This window comes from Natrix helvetica, assembly GCF_964273705.1.
Source record: "Natrix helvetica genome assembly, chromosome: 9".
NCBI classification, from domain to species: domain Eukaryota; kingdom Metazoa; phylum Chordata; class Lepidosauria; order Squamata; family Natricidae; genus Natrix; species Natrix helvetica.
The window spans coordinates 12,955,635-12,974,936 of record NC_138560.1 but is presented as its reverse complement, the minus strand read 5'-3'; the positions used below and the strand labels follow the sequence as shown (position 1 = coordinate 12,974,936).

General features: G+C 45.6%; 1 protein-coding gene across 3 annotated transcripts in view; it reads right to left on the bottom strand.

The window, feature by feature from the left end:
- Nucleotides 1-249: 249 nt before the first annotated feature.
- CATSPER4 (cation channel sperm associated 4) overlaps nt 250-19,302 on the bottom strand; it is a 54,416-nt gene continuing 35,363 nt past the window's right edge. For 2 of the 3 annotated variants that reach the window (XM_081961703.1, XM_081961701.1), the window contains exons 8-20: nt 17,667-17,859; nt 15,544-15,758; nt 13,702-13,864; nt 11,699-11,773; nt 10,436-10,474; nt 9,071-9,103; nt 7,842-7,889; nt 7,013-7,057; nt 5,743-5,787; nt 5,318-5,371; nt 5,179-5,219; nt 5,047-5,085; nt 250-378 (exon numbers count right to left, since the gene is read on the bottom strand). In XM_081961703.1, coding sequence (XP_081817829.1) covers nt 5,082-5,085; nt 5,179-5,219; nt 5,318-5,371; nt 5,743-5,787; nt 7,013-7,057; nt 7,842-7,889; nt 9,071-9,103; nt 10,436-10,474; nt 11,699-11,773; nt 13,702-13,864; nt 15,544-15,758; nt 17,667-17,859 — 955 coding nt within the window. In that variant the 3' untranslated portion in view covers nt 250-378; nt 5,047-5,081. The remainder of the gene's footprint in view (nt 379-5,046; nt 5,086-5,178; nt 5,220-5,317; nt 5,372-5,742; nt 5,788-7,012; nt 7,058-7,841; nt 7,890-9,070; nt 9,104-10,435; nt 10,475-11,698; nt 11,774-13,701; nt 13,865-15,543; nt 15,759-17,666; nt 17,860-19,302) is intronic. The other variant, XM_081961702.1, reaches the window with a different exon arrangement.

Sequence of the window (19,302 nt, the reverse complement as noted above, 5' to 3'; positions counted from 1 at the left end):
TGGATGTGAAGTGAAATGTCTTCAAAGAAAAAGAAAGGAAGTCCAGTTGCCTCCTGAAAAAAGGCACCTTTGGGATAACCATGACCTGGATGACTGAGAATCTCCAAAGACATGTTTGCAGCCACTTAGGTTTATTTTTTTGTTTTTAGAACATTGCTGCTACTGTCCTTATTAGATATTAGATTAGATTAGAAGTTTCGTAATTTCAATTTGTTTTATTCTGTTTTTATAATCAATGAATCTTTTAGCTGTTAAGGTAATTTGCACGTTAGTTCAGATAGATCAGAGCAAAGCAATTCAATGAAACTGAAATAATACAATAAATTGAGGTCTTTGTTGAAGATATATCTCTTCTCGAACTCCAGTTTTTCCAGGGCACTGTAGGTAATAAGAAATAAATTATGTTAGTTGAGAAGCTTATATAATCTTAAACGGATCCAGAGGCTAATACATTTAATCTAATTCCATTCGATGAAATAATCTAAATGACCTCACTTCTAAATAGCTACAGAAATATATTTCCTAATATCAACTTGCCATGATTTGAGTTCTCCAGGAAAGCCCCAACTAAATTGGGATACCCATTTTGGAGTAATCCTGTTCTAAAGTCATTTAAGCTTGTTTCACTACCGTGTTTCCCCAAAAATCAGACCTAAATAAGCCGAATATCCCGAAAATAAGCTCTGGCATGTTTTCTGCATGTGCGGCCAAAATAAGCCCTACTTAAACAACATGTGCAACCGGCTACCCAGCCTCCATCCCACCTGTCTCGCCTTGCCCTCGCCAGCTCCTCCCTGCCTCGCCTCATGGCCACAGCACGGGCACAATGCTTGGCCTCCTCCTGCAGTGCTGTGCTGGTGGAAGTGGCCCACCTCCGTGAAGTAGTTGTGAGGGCATGGATGGCCTGGCTAAATCACTCAGCCTCCTGCACCAGTGCTATGCTGCTGCCGGAAGAAGTAGCCCACAGTGATTATGTTGGCTCCTGTTGCCCATGATTGGTGGCGCTGCTGCCCCAAGGCAGTTGTTTTGGCGTGGTGCTATGGGAGCCCCGAGGTAAGCTGGTGTGCGCACCGGGCAGCTCCACCACCGCCCGGCCTCACTGCGGTGGCACTCCAAAGAAATGACAGCCCCCCCCGAAAATAAGCCCTAGTGCTTATTTCGGGGCTTGAAAGAAAATGAGACTGGGTCCTATTTTCGGGGAAACATGTTTAGGTCTGGATGCCACCTAATTAAAGAGGAGTGAAAATCTCAGGTGAGATAATTGGAAGGTGGCTTTAAGAGCTCACATGTAAGTTGATGCCAATGGACCAGGATGTGACTTGGGAATCTCTTCCAAATCGTTGGATGGTTTTAAGAAACCCTGATTTGCACAATATTCTTAATCTAGTTGTTGATTTACTGTGTTGGTGTTTGCACAAGGAACTGAATTATAAACTCCGCTGGAAGTCCAGGGTTAACATAACACTATAAGCCAGTGTTTCTCAACCTTGGCGACTTTACGTCCTGTGGACTTCAACTCCCAGAATTCCCCAGCCAGCCAGGGGGATTCTGGGAGTTGAAGTCCACAGGACTTCAAGTCGCCAAGGTTGAGAAACACTGCTATAATCCATAAACCCAGCCAAAATTAGAATTAACCAAGGTTCACCTATGTCAGGGGTGTCCAAACTTGGGAATTTAAAGACTTGTGGACGTCAACTCCCAGAATTCAAGTCTTAAAGTTCCCAAGTTTGGACACCCCTGACCTATGTCGTCGGCCAGACAGTGTCGGCTGGTAACCCCCAGGGGGAGAGCCTTCTCTGTGGGAGCGCCTTCCCTCTGGAATGAGCTGCCCCCGGAGCTTCGCATAATCCCTGACCTCCGGTCCTTCCGACGCGCCCTAAAAAGTTGGCTTTTCCAGCAAGCTGGCCTGGCCTGTTAATTTTATTTAATTTTTAAAATGTGAGTGTTATATAAATTGGGTTTGTTTTTTGGACTGTTTCTAATTTCCTTTTAACTTTTGTACTATGTGTTTTTTAACGCTGTATGCCGCCCTGAGTCCTTGGGAGAAGGGCGGCATATAAATCTAATAAATCCAATCCAATCCAATCCATGTACAAATATGTGGTATCTGGTATCACAGGGTATCTCTCTTTTTCTCCCCCCCCCTTTCTTTTCCTTTTCCTTTTCTAATTACTTTTCTAATTACTTGCACAGGGATTATTCTTTATACTATTTGTGTTGTTTGTATTTGTTGGCATGGATTGCACCAGCGAGGCTAAAACCAATTTCGTTGTATACGTGATGTTACAGTGACAATGAAAGCTGTACTAGGAATTGGATTGCAAGAAACTATATGCAAAGACATTTTGATTGTTAGGAACTTTAGTGATGCGCTGATGTGCATGCAAATAAAGGAAATCCTTGTCTAAGGACCACAATTGAACCCCCCAATTTTTGCCCAGGGGTGAGATTCAAACAATTTAACAACCGTTTCTCTGCCCTAATGATTTCTTCCAACACAACCAGTTCACCAAACTTAACAACTGGTTCTCCCAAGGTGGTGCGAACTGGCTGAATCCCACCACTGGTCTTGCCCCATTTTGCGACTTTTCTTGCCACAATTGTTAAGTGGATCGCTGCAGTTGTTAAGTCAGTCAAATGGTTGTTAAGTGAATCTGCCTTCCCCATTGACTTTGCTTGTCAGTAGCTTGCAAAAGAGGATCACGTGACCCTGAGAAGCAGCAACCGTTCCTAAATATGAATCGGTGACCAAGCGTCTGAATTTTGATCCTGGGGCCAGGGGGATGATGTTACAACGGTCACAAGTGTGAAAAATAGTCATTGAATGGTCATTAAATGAACTATTGTTGTAAGGCAAGGACTGCAGGTATCTACAGGTACATACCGTGCACAGACACACCAATGTACACAACCATGCAAGAATAAAGCTTGTAAGCTTTTAAGTCAATGTCTAAACTATAACAGAGGAAAGCTATTTGTGGTTTCCATTTCTTGGCTTCTGGTGCATAGGTTTCAATAAACTGAGCTTAATTTGGCACTGCCAGTTGCACGCCAACGTTGGTACTGGCAGGCGAAGAAATTCCCACGGGCTTTTTCCTAGAAATTCTTGTTCAATCAGGTGGAAGAGAATTTTCTCAAGAAAGGAGCAATTCTCAATCATGGAATGGAACTAGCTTATATTTAACTAGATACAAGGTGGCCATTCATTCTGTATTTTATACTCTATTTGTATTTCAATGTGTTTAGTTATAGTGTTCATATTATTTTCCATTTCCAGGGAATTTGGAAACTGAACATGACTATGCCCAAATAGCATGAGTAAAGATAGCAATAGCACTAGCATTAGCACTTAAGACTTATATACCACTTCACGGTGCTTTTACAGCCCCCTCTAAGCGGTTTACAGAGTCAGCCTCTTGCCCCCAACAATCTGGGGGCATTTTACCCACTTCGGAAGGATGGAAGGCTGAGTCAACTTTGAGCTGGTCAGGATCAAACTGCTGCAGTGAGCAGAGTCAGCTTGCAATATTGCATTCTAACCACTGCACCACCAGGGCCAAGGAAAGGAAGGGAGAAATAGCAATAGCTCTTAGACTTCTATACCGCTTCACAGTGCTTTATAGCCCTCTCTAAGTGGTTTACAGAGTCAGCCTCTTGCCCCCAACAATCTGGGTCCTCATTTCACCCACCTCGGAAGGATGGAAGGCTGAGTCAACCTTGAGCCTGGTGAGATTCGAACTGCCAAATTGCAGGCAGCCGGCAGGCAGCAAAGAGAGCCTGCAGGACTGCACTCTCACCACTGCGCCACCGCAACTAAAGATTCTGGGAAGTAAGACCATTGTTCAAGCTAGAGTTGTTGGTCTGCCTCTCTAGCAGCTGATCTGCATGGTATGCTTAACCAGGTCAACAGGGACCCTGTCACTGCATCTGTAGAATAGCTTGCAATTCATTAGAGTTAACCTTGGTGAGTGGTTTTGCATATTATGCAAATTCAGGCCTTTTGATTAGCTTGGGGTTCAGCTGACTATGCAAATGGAGAGACTGGGCCAATCCCATCACTGCGTATGTCATGTAAACCCAGCCATGTCCTGCCTGAACATGGATATTGTGCAGAAGTTAGTATGATGCCTAGGATGTGTGGGTACTGTATGTGTGTGTATATATATGTGTGTGTGCATAAACAAACACATCTATGCATGTAAGAGAAATCAACACTGGTCTGAACATTTTGTGGAGCCCTTTAAAATTGTAAAGGCAGTCCTCGACTTACGACCACAATTTTTTGCGTGCCGAACCGGTAGTAATGCCGGCAGGAACCTACCCTTGGTCTAAAACTCACTGTCTCCTGGTTCCTAGCCTGGTACCTTAATCACTGTACCAAACTAGCTAATCCATGGTTTGTTGGATAGTACAAATAGTACTAAGCCAGAATTGGATCATTTAAAATCCCAGGAGTTTATAGGGCTGCATATGAAAAATGGCTTCTGGGAGGGTTTTTTTTTTTAAGTGTGCTTCCATTCTGGCCACAACACATTTTAAAAATCAGCAGGGCTCACCTAGTTATGAATAAACCGAGAACATTTACAATAAGCACCTAGAGCAAGGGTGCCAAACTCAATTTCATTGAGGGACGCACCAGGGCTGTGGTTGACCTTGGGACGGATGGTTATGGCGACTGGCTGGGTGTGGCTGACTGGGTGGGCGTGGCCATCTTGATGCCACTCACTGGGTATGGCCGACTGGGTGGGAGTGGCCAGCTTGACGCCACTCCCCAAACTGCTGGCATGTTTCCTTTTCGTACTGGGGAGACTGGGCCGAAGCAACGTGAGCTAGCTCCTTACATTTTCTATGACGACCATGTGGGACAGATCCGACCACATTGCGGGCCGGATTCGGCCCACGGGCCTTGTGTTTGACACCCCTGGCCTAGAGCAAATGGACTTTGAGCCTTCAAAATGTTGCTGTACTACAATTCCCAGCATCCCTCATTGCCAGCCCTGCAGGGATGTAAAGGCTGATTTCTCCAGCTGCGTTTTAAAGCTTTACCTGGGTCACTCAGTGCTTCTGGTGTGGACTGCTCGCTAGCTGGTAGGGTGAGAAGAAAACAGAAAAGGTAAATCATTTGGCCACTCTGATTTTGAATGAAAGTACACTTTATATAAATGTCTGGAGACTTACAGATTCTTCCTGTATGGACTCTTGTCTTTGCTACTTCCAGACTGGAGGGGGGGTGGGAATCAGAAAGTTACAACGTAAGTAGGAAACAAGACATTTAGGTAGCATCAACCGTCTTTGCGGTACCCTTCTAATATCTTACCGTGCTGTCTGGATACTTCTGGCTTTGATCTGTAGACTCTAGAGAGGGAGGATGCTAGAGAGTGGAGAAAGAACAGAAATTTGCGGTCCGTTCTGACGTTGAATAAAATCAATATATTTCCTACAGAGAGCCAGTTTGCTATAGTGCAGTGATGGCAAACCTTTTCAGCACCGAGGGCCAAAAAGGGAGGGTGCACGCATGCACGCTCATCGGGGCCACAATCCGGAAAATGTCATTACGGGGGTTTGCGGAAGACTTGAAGAAATGTGATGATTTAAAACTTGGTGGTGGTTGGGGGTGTGTGTCTGTGGCCACAAAAGGTATTCAAAGGGTTAAAGGGGGCCCATGGTGAAGAAAAGGTCGAGAACCACTGTTTTAAGCAACACGTTGGCCAAGGGTTGCCAAATCCGGGCCCAGAGACTCACCACACTCCCTCCGTTGCTTTTGCCAGACTCCGAAGGGCTTTCAGTCTGAAGAAGGACGAAGAAGAAAATACAAATCAGCTGATGGTTCTGACAATCTAAATCAGGGATGTCCAAACTTGGGGACTTTTAAGACTTGTGGACTTCCAATTCCCAGAATTCCCCAGATTGTTAATGACCACAAAGAAATACAATCCTTTTATTCCCCCTCCCCACCCATCCTGTCAGTATTTATCCTTCCATTTCCCTCCAGTTCCATTTCCATCCAATTAGAACTGATGAAGCTTCTTGGGTGTAAGAAGAGAAACATCTTCCTCTTCTCTCTCAATTAAGAAAAACAGTCTAGTTGCCCTTTGAGAGAAGAAAAAAGCACCTTTGAGACAACAATTACCTGGATTATTGAGAATCTCCATAGACCAGGAGTGTCAAACTCAAGGTCTGGGGGCCAGATCCAGCCTGCAGGGTGCTTAGATCTGGAAACAGCGAAGGACTGGCCCGTGGTGCCTCTGCCAGCAAAAGCAGAGCTTTGATGGCCCTCCCAAGCTCCATTTTCTCTGGCAGAGGGCTGCAGGATCCTGTCGCAGCCTAAAACGGAGCTCAGGAGCCCATTTTCGCTGGCAGAATACTCGGGCCACCACAGTTGCCCCCGAGAAGAGTGACGTCAAGCTGGCAATGGAATCACGTTTGACACCCCTGCCATAGACCATTGGAAGTCTGGGCAACGTGTAGCTTAAACCCGATTCTTAAATCCACCCACCTCCCAGTTCCTTCAAGACAACATAGAGATTACAGTGCTGAAATTTAATGGCTCAGCTTTAAACAAGAATATGGGTGCCTTATTTTAGGGATTACTTGTAAAATGGCAAAAAAAAAAAAAAATCACCCACAAACCCCTGCTTCCACACGGCCACAAAGGTAGCCTCCTGTCTGATGACTTCCTCCTATTTTCAGAAGGATGTAAGGATGTAACACAGTGGTTAGAATGCAGTATTGCAGACTAATTCTACCGACTGCCAGAGGTTCGATTCTGACCGGTTCAAGGTTGACTCAGGCTTCCATCCTTCCAAGGTGGGTAAAATGAGGAGCCAGATTGTTGGGAGGCAGTAGGCTGACTCTGTAAACTGCTTAGAAAGAGCTGTAAAGCACTGGGAAGCGGTATATAAGTCTAAGTGCTATTGCTTTGTTCTGCAATGCTTCGGACAAAATTGAGTCTCCATTTATTTATTTATTTATTTTTTAAAAAAACCTCTTTAGTCCCCTCATACAATCTTACCATGTCTGACTGCAATGAGGAATCTTGGTGAATAATTCCTGCAGGCTAGCAGAGAGAAAGATTGGGGGGAGAAGGGGAATAAGTGATTAGGGAAACTGAGTTGTCGAAGAATACCTGTTGCAGTTAAATCATGTTACGGTATCCCTTTGTCAACACCTTTCACCACCTCAGGTGGGGAAGAAAGAATTGCGAATATGACCAAAAATTGGAGATAGGACCTTGGTTCTTTCTGAGTTTGGTTGTTCAAAATGTTTCTATAACTTTGCAGGTGTTTTATTACCAACTATTCTGACCCAGCAGCCCGGGCAAAACGTTTCTCTCTTACTCTGACACGTCTGGCTGGCTGAAAGATGTTAGAATATCCATGATTGGGAGAGACATAGTAAGAAGGTTAGCCAATAAATAGGCATAGCAACTAAGTCAGCCAATGGGAGCTGAAACAGATCTGAGTCAGTGCTGAGAATTGAAACTGAAACAAGATGGATCTCTGTCTGCTCTGAACTCCGAATGAAAATGTTCTCTCCCGCTTGCGTTCTGCTTCTAACTTCTACCACATTGAAAGAATCTACTATTGGTATTGTACATTTATTCATCTGTAAAAGGGGATGGCAGGGGATGAGTTAGATCGTGTCATCGATGCAATGAACATGGATTTGAGCAAATTCCAGCAGACAGCAAAGGACAAAGGGACCTGCTGTGCTACGGTCCATGAGCTCATGAAGAGTTGGACACAATGTAGTGATTGAACAATAAAGATATGCGTGTGGATATGTACAGTGCCTATTGACGGACATATACATGCATAGATATACTGCTATTATCTCCTTACCAAAGTTATTCGACGAGAGTGAAACTTGTCTGGCTGGAATCCTGGTAGCTACAAAACAAAGAAAAAGGATCAAACATCGCAATGGAACCACAGGTAGTCTTTGACAGAGAAAAACATTCATTTAGCAGCCATTCAAGGTTGCAATAGTATTGACAAAAGTGACTCCCAACTGATCCTCACCCTTAGGAACATGGCAGAATCCCCACGGTCACATGATGAAAATTCGGCCACTTGAAATGTCCCAGGGTCATGTGAATGCCATTTGCAACCTTCCCAGTTGGCTTCAGACAAACAAAGTCAATGGGGAAGCCTTAACCACTGCCTGACTCATGTAACCACCAGAGCTATTGGCTTAACAATTGTGCCAAAGGGAGTGTCAGCCCTGGGGAGGCATCTTTTTTCTTTGGAGCTTCAGGGCTGCCACATTTTAGTGTTCTGGGAAAATGGGATGGGGATTTGCGAGGAGCCGGTGGAGAGATTTAGCCATGACAACATTCTTTTCCCTGGGAGTCAAGGATGTTCAGCCTGTCCCTGGATAGGCATGCCTGGGGGTTGTTTCCAGTTGGGATAACGATCGATTGGCTCATGTGATGGACACGTGGGTGGAGGGACTTTGATTTTTCTTTTTGCGGAGAAAACCTGGAAGCTTTCAGATTCGGATTTTCCCAGATGTGCCAATATGACATCTCTACTAAAATGGAACTTTGAGGAACCTCAAGTCTCGGAGTCTTCTTTGGTTGGGGGTATTACTTGGAACATGACAGGTAGGTCATAAAATAAGACATAACTCCCTTAATCACCACGTTGCTTAGCAATAGAAATTCTGGTCTTTAGAGAGTTCCTCTTTCAATTCAACCTATTTCATAGGTTGTTGTGGGAGAGGAGAGGACTTTGTAAGCCACCTTGAGCTTCTCGGAGAAAAATAGACTATAAATCTAAAGGAAGAGGTGGAGGAAAAATCCCTCCTCACCCCAAAATCCCAAGTAGGGCCCTTAGAACCCCTCCAAAGGCCAAGAACAGGCCTTGGCCTCTATTCATAAAAGAATTGGTGAACCAATGCTTAGGATTCTCAAGTTGGAGTCAATGAAACCCAACATGTTGAAAAATCCTTGTATCATCATGCACGTGCCCGGAGCATCTATTTTGAGAAACTATATTTCCTCTGGATCTAAGTGAGGTATATCTCTCCCGCCATGACTGAAGGAAGAACCACCCCATGAAACTCTTACCGAGCTCTTTGGTTGCTTGTCAAATTTTGCTGGCTAGAGAAGGGAGAAACAGTGAAAATGAAGTTGACCAGTGGCAAAGAATGGTACAAATGAGACTTTTCTGGAAGGGCTGGCTGAATCCAGGGCTTAGATATTACTTCCTATTTGACCTCTTTCCTAGGTTTACATGCACAGTTCTAAAATCTTCCTTCCTTCTTTCCTTCCTTCTTTCCTTCCTTCTTTCCTTCCTTCCTTCCTTCCTTCCTTCTTTCCACCCACCCACCCACCCACCCACCCACCCACCCTTTCATTTTAAAAAGTACACGTCTCACGTTTGTATTTTGTGATTCCAAGTGACTTAACAAAATCTAAAATTCAGTAAGAAATATCAGCAGCAACCAACCAAACATCCATTCATTTATTTCGGGAGAAGGAATGGCAAAATCTGGGGGAAGGGATGGAAAAGAGGGCTTAGCCTAGAATCCCTACATAGCCACAAGCAAAGTAAGTTCAACCACACCCTTACCTAATTCGAACCAGATGCTGACTGTTAGTTGAGAAGATTCTTTTTTCCAACTTTTTTTTTTTACTTTTTACAAATATATCAAATCAATGCGTGAACAGTGTGGTACCTGGGTATCATACATTCTAATACAAGCAAAACTGATAAAGTTAATTATAATTATTACAGTACCACTTCTTCCCAATTTAAGGGTCCAATTTTCTGTATCTTTCAAAATTTATTATTTTTCTCTCCCATGTCCCTCCCAGCCTGGTAGTTTCTCAGAATGCTTGGACACCACTGTTACTGATAGCTCTGAGCAAATAGTTCTAAATTGTCCCTTGAGAGAATCCTCTCCCCCAGATCCAGCCACTGTTCACCTGCTTCACTTCAGCAGTCTTAGATGGTCATTGGTTGTCCCAGCTTTGTGGCAGTCATCTTTAGCTGCCTTTTCTTCTTGCCATGGCTAAGAGGGAAAGTAAACCACAGGCCAGGCAGGAGAACTGCAACTCTCCTCCACCTCACAGGGTGCCCCTCTTTGCTTCACCCCCCCTTCAGGTTGGCTTTGGTTCCTCTTAGAGCCCACAAACAGGAAAAATTCAGCAATGGAGACGGAGCTCTATTCTCCTATGTCTGAAAGGTGCCACGACGTCAACCAGAAATCAATTGAGAAGATTCTTGAGCATTGGCCTTTAGCAATAAATCGGGTTCATTGAACCTTCATTCTGGCCTGGTCTTTCGCTCCCAACATTTATCCATTATCTACTTTGGATATAGAAAAATGGACCGTTTCTAATCCACTGTGTCACCATGTTTCATTCAGCTTTTTGCTGACCAATAGGAGAAAGGCAGAAATAGCCCCAAAGTCAGTCCAATATTCTTACCAAAGTTTGTCGGCGGCCTGATGTGTCAGATTCGTCCAGCTGCAGGGCAGGAAAACCAGACAACACAAACTGTCAGGACTTTAATGTGAATGTATCATCCTTTCCCCTTTGAGTTCTAATGCTCTCCATGTACTCTTTCATGACCAGGACCTGGATGAGACCTTATGCCAGGGGTGTCAAAACTTGGGAACTTTAAGACTTGTGGACTTCAACTCCCAGAATTCCCCAGCCAGCCATGCTGGCTGGGGAATTCTGGGAGTTGAAGTCCACAAGTCTTAAAGTTCTCAAGTTTTGACACCCCTGCCTTATGCTCACTAGGCATGTACAGTGTCTCAGAATCCCATCTCCTTTTACCACCCACAAAAGCTCCTTCTGACCACAGTCATTCATTTTTCTCGCCAATTTCATGCAGAAAATACAATGTCTGTAATGCCAACACGGTGGTGCATTCAATATCGTTTAAAAAGAGGGGGGGATATTCTCCCTCCCCCTCGAAAAATCCTACAAGTGTGTTATTCACTTCGAATTATTTCCTCACCCATCGTGGTCCTTGCCACAGGCATCCTGTAGAAGCCAAAATGTTATCTTGTGTGTCATTAGTTGCCCAGAGTCACTTGATTGAGTTGGGCAGCTATAGAATTTTGAATGAATGAATGAATGAAGTGATATGATGATATAAGTGACATGAGTTGTTCCCCAGAAGATTAACTGAGTTGGAAGGTACCTTATAGGTCATCCAGTCCAACCTCCCACCCAAGCAGGAGACCCTACACCATTTCTGACAAATGGAAGTCCAGTCTCTTCTTGAAAGCCTCCAGTGATGAAGCTCCCACAACTTCCGAAGGCAACTTCTGTTCCATTGGTTGATTTCTCTCACTGTCAGAAAATTTCTCCTTATTTCTAGGTTGAATTTCTCCTTGATAAATTCCCATTCATTATTCCTTGTCTGGCCTTTGGATGCTTTGGAAAACAGCTTGACCCCCCTCCTCTCTGTGGCAGCGCCTCAAATATTGGAAGGCTGCCATCATGTCTCCCCATGTCCATGACGGTCCTTCTCGCAAAAAAAAAAAAAAAAAGAAGAAGAAGGTGTAGCCACCAGGTACCAAAAGGAATTTCATCACTGCTTTAGCAACATAAACACAGAGACTGAGTCATTATAGAATTGGAGAGCTCTTGCCACCATCCCATTGACACATAGCCTAGTACACAGCCTGTGCCAATGTGATCTGACCCCAGGGGACCCAAGCCCACTCTTCTACTCACTGCAGACTGTCGCAAGGCTCTCATGGCTGCTGATTTTACTTCTCCTTTTTGGTACTCTCTGTCAATTAAGTGTGACTGTCCAAGGAAGACATGCAAGAAAAAAGGATGAGCAAGGAATGCAGGATGACACAAGTGATGCATACATGAAAAATATACCCCGTTTCCCTGAAAATAAGACCTCCCCGGATAATAAGCCCAATGGGGCTTTTGAATGCATGCACTAAAATAAACCCACCCCCGAAAATAAGCCCTCCCCAAAAATATTGCAACAGTGCAGCAGCCATGAGGTGACCATGCTCGCCGCCTCCTGCACCTCAAAAATAATAAGCCCTCCCCGAAAATATTGCAACAGTGCAGCAGCCATGAGGTGACCACGCTCGCCGCCTCCTGCACCTCAAAAATAATAAGCCCTCCCCAAAAATATTGCAACAGTGCAGCAGCCATGAGGTGACCAGGCTCGCCGCCTCCTGCACCTCAAAAATAATAAGACCTGCCAGAAAATATTGCAATAGTGCAGCAGCCATGGGGTGACCACGCTCACTGCCTCCTGCACCTCAAAAATAATAAGCCCTCCCCGAAAATATTGCAACAGTGCAGCAGCCATGAGGTGACCAGGCTCGCTGCCTCCTGCACCTCAAAAATAATAAGACCTGCCAGAAAATATTGCAATAGTGCAGCAGCCATGAGGTGACCAGGCTCTCTGCTTCCTGCACCTCAAAAATAATAAGCCCTCCCCGAAAATATTGCAATAGTGCAGCAGCCATGAGGTGACCAGGCTCACCTCCTCCTGCACCTCAAAAATAATAAGCCCTCCCCGAAAATATTGCAATAGTGCAGCAGCCATGAGGTGACCAGGCTCGCCGCCTCCTGCACCTCAAAAATAATAAGCCCTCCCCGAAAATATTGCAATAGTGCAGCAGCCATGAGGTGACCAGGCTCTCTGCTTCCTGCACCTCAAAAATAATAAGCCCTCCCCGAAAATATTGCAATAGTGCAGCAGCCATGAGGTGACCAGGCTCACCTCCTCCTGCACCTCAAAAATAATAAGCCCTCCCCGAAAATATTGCAATAGTGCAGCAGCCATGAGGTGACCAGGCTCGCCGCCTCCTGCACCTCAAAAATAATAAGACCTGCCCGAAAATAAGGCTAAGCGCTTAATTCGGGGTTCAAAAGAAAATAAGACCCTCTCTTATTTTTGGGAAAAGACGGTAACTGCATTTTATTCTGAAGCCCCAGCGGTTGTGTTCACACAACATATTGAGCTCCTAGAAACAATATATTTTGTACAGATAGTCCTCGACTTACAACAGTTCATTTAGTGACTGTTCAAAGTTACCATGGCATTGAAAAAAGTGGCATGACAGTTTTTCACAGTTACAATCTTTGCAGAATCCCCATGGTCATGTGATCAAAATCCAGTTGTTTGGTAATATTATTGCAATTGTTGTTATAAGGTAATTGTTGGAAGTGACACGTAAGATGATTGAATATGTTGTTGATATAATGTAAAACAAAAAGCTGCCAATGTTTATCTTTTAATTTTTGATCTTTACTTTTTTTTCTGTAAAAGTTGTGAGATTTGGGGGGGATTTCTACCTTCCGCACGATGTAGCTGTCAAAATTTTGTATACCTACCTACCCCCTTCCTATAAATATTTGTAAAAACCAGTAAAATTCTTTTTTAAAAAAATTCAGTTGTTTGGCAACTGCCTCGTATTTATGACGGTTGCAGTGTCCTGGGGTTGTGTGATCCCCTTTTGTGACCTTCTGACAAGCGAAGTCAATGGGGAAACCAGATCCATTTCACAACCAGGTTACTAACTTAACAACTGCAGCAATTCAGATGACAACTGTGGCCAGAACGGTCATACAATGGGGCAAAACTCACTTAACAAAGGTCTCACTTAACGGCAGAACTTTTGGGCTCAGTTGTAGTTGTAAGTCGAGGACTACCTGTAGTTGCCCCCAACATTGTCATTCAAGACCCAGGGTTGAAACCATACCTTCTCCAGGTTCATCAGCGTAGAGAGAACATCACCAGTCTTGGCATAAATGGTGTTGTTGGCAATCATTGTTTCGGAAATGTTTGCCCCACGGATGTTTCGTAGAACAATCTCCTGCTCGTGATCGAGATTGAATTTGAGGGACCTCACCTCCTGGACTATGCTGTGGAGATCAAAAGCCCAAAAACCAAATAAACTTGGGGAGGATTTTCATGAATGACATTGGCACCAAGTAACATGGAACGCTGAGCGGTGCTTCGACATTTTAAAATAGACTTGCAGGTCTAGAGTGTAGACCGGTGGTGTCAAACGCAAGGCCCGTGGGATGGATCTGGCCCGTGGGTGCTTAGATCTGGCCCATGAAGGACCAGCCCGCAATGCCTCTGCCAGCGAAAATGGAGTTCGGGAAGCTTGCAGGAAATCGTCACATCCTAAAATGGAGCTTGGAAGAGTAGCCCTCCCGAGCTCTGTTTTCACTGGCAAAAGGTTGCAGGAGGCCGTTGCACCTGAAAACGGAGCTCGGGAACCCGTTTTTTTCTGGCAGAGCACTCAGGACCCCACAGGCGCCCTCGATACAAGTGACGTCGAGCTGGCTATGCCCACCCCGGCCCTCCGAGGTCAAACACAATCCTGATGATGAAACTGAGTTTGAAATAAGAAATCTGATTCCTTTCCTATGACTCCTTCCCTATGACCACCTAATTAACACCTCTCCGTTCCATTTCCGTTACAAGGAAGAACTCTCGTGTCAGTTGGAATCAACCGTGGTTGTGACAGAGCGTGCCCTCCTTATAACGTGAAGATGTCTACGAAAGAGATAGAACTTGGTCCATAGAAATGAATTTTAACCAGCATGACTCTTAACTCAGTTAATCAGAGTTGATGGCAAAAAGAAGACAGCAAGCTTGCTCTGCAGAGACCTGGCCTGAATGTACACATAGGGAGCTGGCCATGGTCCTGTTCTCCTTGAAGCAAGCTCAGATGCTTGTTGAACGTTCCGTTTCCCTGTCCTCCTCCACCCCCTAGATAAGAGGGGATCCATTCCCACTCATGCTGGCAGAGGAGGCATACTATGGATCCTATCAGCCCGATTATTCTAGCTGGTGGGGTTCAGGAAGAGGGCATTCTCTGCTGTTGCTCTTGCCCTCTGGAACTCTTGCATCCCCCCATGTGAGGTTGGTCCCAACCTTCCTTTCCTTTCAGATATGGCTTTGCCAGTTGACTTGCAGACCCAATGGAGGAATTGTTAAGTGAAGAAGGAAGGAAAGAAGGGAGGAAGGAAGGAAGGAAGGAAGGAAGGAGAGGTGTTAGGGAAGAAGGAAGGAAGAAAGGAAGGAAGGAAGGAAGGAGAGAAAGGTTTTAGGGAAGAAGGAAGAAAGGAAAGAAGGAAAGAAGGAGAGAGAGGTGTTAGGGAAGAAGGAAGGAAGGAAGGAAGGAAGGAAGGAAGGAAGGAAGGAAGGAAGGAAGGAGAGAGAGGTGTTAGGGAAGAAGGAAGGAAGGAATTTTAGGTAGAAAAGGACATTACATGCCCAGTACAATTATATATTTGGAAGTTACTATTACTGTTATTTTTTTTCAATTCATATCACAACTTTCTGCCCAGAAGGCTAATGAGGACTAATGGTAAAAATGTTAAATAAAATTAAACCTAAAATCTGGGTTAATATATAAACTAAACTCCATGCTGTGATTAACTAAACATAATTACAGCATTCACAGGTCATGGTATGTCCAGTTCCACCCAGATCTCAATGTAGCAATCAAATTGTGGTAACTGAGCTAGCTACATTAGAATAGCCTCTGTTCTAAGGTGAAAAAAGCAGAGGAATGGTAAGGACTTACTGGTCCAGTTCATCTCTGATCATCTGATATTCCTTCAAGTTCTGGTGGATCGCTTCCAGGACCAGGCAGAGATCTTCGCAAGTCGTCTCACTCAAGTTGCCCAAATTGCCAAGGCTGAGCAACTCCTGGTGATGGACCATGGGGGTTGAGTGAAGTACTTCCTTTATATGCACCGCTTCTGAAGGGGTTGTGGTGTAGTCATCATCGGTGCCTTCCTGCTCAAAAATCCATATGATTAGCCAGCCCTCTCAACTCACTCAAATATCATAAACCCTCCATGCCAGGGGTGTCAAACTCAAGGCCCATGGGCCGGATCTGAGCCACAGGGTGCTTAAATCTGGCCCACACGGCTGGCCTGGAAATAGCAAAGGACCGGCCCACGGTGCCTCTGGAACCCCGTTTTCAGCCTGGATGGCCTCCTGCATCCCCCTGCTGGCCAAAACGGGGTGCGGGGCCCTGTTTTGGTTGGCAGGGTGTTGCAGGAGGTGTCCGTCCCATCTCCCTCCCCCAACCTGGCTGGCCCACGGAGGAGAACTACAGGCCCTCGAAGAAACCCAGTTTGACACCCCTGCTCCAGAGGTGCTATTCAGCAGGTTCTGACCGGTTCTGGAGAACCAATAGAGGAAATTTTGAGTAGTTCAGAGAACCGGTAAATACCACCTCTGACTTTGCCCCGCCTCCATCTATTCTCTGCCTCCCGAGTCGCAGCTGATCGGGAGGAAATGGGGATTTTACAGTATCCCCCCCCTGGAGTGGGGAGGGAATGGGGATTTTACAGTATCCTCCTGCCTGGAGTGGGGAGGGAATGGGGATTTTACAGTATCCTCCCCCCTGGAGTGGGGAGGGAATAGGGATTTTGCAGTATCCTCCCCCCTGGAGTGGGGAGGGAATGGGGATTTTGCAGTATCCTCCCCCCTGGAGTGGGGAGGGAATGGGGATTTTGCAGTATCCTACCCCTGGAGTGGGGAGGGAATGGGGATTTTACAGTATCCTTCCCCCTGGAGTGGGGAGGGAATGGGGATTTTACAGTACCCTCCCCCCTGGAGTGGGGAGGGAATGGGGACTTTACAGTATCCTCCCCCTGGAGTGAGGAGGGAATGGGGATTTTGCAGTATCCTCCCCCTGGAGTGGGGAGGGAATGGGGATTTTACAGTATCCTCCCCCCTGGAGTGGGGAGGGAATGGGGATTTTGCAGTATCCTCCTGCCTGGAGTGGGGAGGGAATGGGGATTTTACAGTATCCTCCCCCCTGGAGTGGGGAGGGAATGGGGATTTTGCAGTATCCTCCCCCCTGGAGTGGGGAGGGAATGGGGATTTTGCAGTATCCTCCCCCTGGAGTGGGGAGGGAATGGGGATTTTACAGTATCCTCCTGCCTGGAGTGGGGAGGGAATGGGGATTTTACAGTATCCTCCCCCCTGGAGTGGGGAGGGAATGGGGATTTTGCAGTATCCTCCCCCCTGGAGTGGGGAGGGAATGGGGATTTTACAGTACCCTCCCCCCTGGAGTGGGGAGGGAATGGGGACTTTACAGTATCCTCCCCCTGGAGTGAGGAGGGAATGGGGATTTTGCAGTATCCTCCCCCTGGAGTGGGGAGGGAATGGGGATTTTACAGTATCCTCCCCCCTGGAGTGAGGAGGGAATGGGGATTTTACAGTATCCTCCCCCCTGGAGTGGGGAGGGAATGGGGATTTTACAGTATCCTACCCCTGGAGTGGGGAGGGAATGGGGATTTTACAGTATCCTCCCCCCTGGAGTGGGGAGGGAATGGGGATTTTGCAGTATCCTCCCCCTGGAGTGAGGAGGGAATGGGGATTTTACAGTATCCTCCCCCTGGAGTGGGGAGGGAATGGGGATTTTACAGTATCCCCCCCCCCCTGGAGTGAGGAGGGAATGGGGATTTTGCAGTACCCTCCCCCTGGAGTGAGGAGGGAATGGGGACTTTACAGTATCCTCCCCCTAGAGTGAGGAGGGAATGGGGATTTTGCAGTATCCTTCCCCTGCCACGCCCACCAAGCCACGCTCACAGAACCGGTAGTAAAAATTAAATCCCACCACTGCCAGGGACCCTACACGCAGTGCCTTCTCCCACTTGGTTCCCCCAAACCTTCACCTTACACACTCACTTCAAATGCAGCGAAGCTTCCCAGGGTAGTGAAATTAGTTTTCAGCTGCTGTTTCTCTTGATATGCAGTCATTGATTGTTCCAAGTTGGTGGTCACCACAGCCACCAGCAGATTTGCAAAGATGAAGGCCCCAAAGGTGATGAAGATAAAGAAGTAGAGGGCCCCACCTATCTCCAAGGCCAAGCCTTCCTTTCTGCAAAGGAAAGAAGATAGGCAGTCATCATAGGGGCCGTTTGGAAATATCTCCAGGAAATATGGCTTTGAGTCACGCTTGTTCACCCTCCAGGACCAGCCGTATCTTGATGGACGGGGAGGTGACCAAGAGATATGGCAGGATGGGAGAGAGTAATTGCCGTATTTTGGGGAGCATAAGACGCACCTTTTTCCTCAAAAAAGAGGCTGAAAATCTGGGTGCGTCTTATACACCGAATACAGCATTTTTTGTGCATAGCTTTTAGGAGGCTTTCAAAGAGCTCCTGGGGGCTGGGGAGGGCAGAAATGAGCAAAATATGGGCAGTTTTTTGCTCAATTTCCCCCCCCCCCAGCTCCCAGGAGCACTCTATAAGCCTCCCAAAGGCTGTATGCATGCCCTTTTTTGACAAAAAACGGCCCCGTTTTTGCAAAAAAAATGGGCCATTTATTTGCTCGGGGGGCGGGGGGGAGGAGCACTCTACAAGCCTCCTAAGGGCTATTCATCCCCTTTTTATTTTTAAAAAATGGGCCGTTTTTGGCAGGTTTGCAGAGTGCAAAAACTTTTTTTTTGATTGGCCTCTTCACAACCTCGCTGCGTCTTATACTCCCCCAAAGACTAAATACATTGACTGGGCTATTCTAATACTTCTTAAATTTAGTCTTTAAATTATTTTCTTTTTCCAGTTCTGGTCATTATGACACAAACAAACAAACAAAATAGTTGGGAGCCTAGGAAGAGTGCAGAGAAGAGCAACAAAGATGATGAGAGGTCTGAAGGCTAAATACATTGATGAATGATTGAGGGAACGAGATATCTCTTGTCTAACAAAGACAAGGAGACACGGAGGACTAGGGGTGATGTAATAACAGTCTTCCAGAACTTGAGGGACTGTCACAGAGAAAAGATTGGCTTGGTCTCCAAAACACAAAGAAAGAAAGAAAGAAAGAAAGAAAGAAAGAAAGAAAGAAAGAAAGAAAGAAAGAAAGGGAGGAAGGAAAAGAAAGGAAGGAAAAGAAAGGAAGAAGAAAATAATGAAAGGAAAGAAAGAAAGAAAGAAAGAAAGAAAGAAAGAAAGAAAGAAAGAAAGAGGAAGGAATGGAGGAAGGAAAATAAAGGAAGGGAGAAAATAATGAAAGGAAAGAGAAAGAAAGAAAGAAAGAAAGAAAGAAAGAAAGAAAGAAGAAGGAATGGAGGAATGGAGGAAGGAAAATAAAGGAAGGGAGAAAATAATGAAAGGAAAGAGAAAGAAAGAAAGAAAGAGAAAAGAAGAGAGGGAGGGAGGGAGGAAGGAAAAGAAAAGAAGAAAATAATGAAAGGAAGGAAAGAAAGAAAAAGGAAGGAAGGGAGGGCAGGAGGGAGGAAAAGAAAGGAAATAATTAAAGGAAAGGAAGGAAGGAAGGAAGAAAGAAAGAAAGAAAGAGGAGGGAGGGGGAGGGAGAGAGA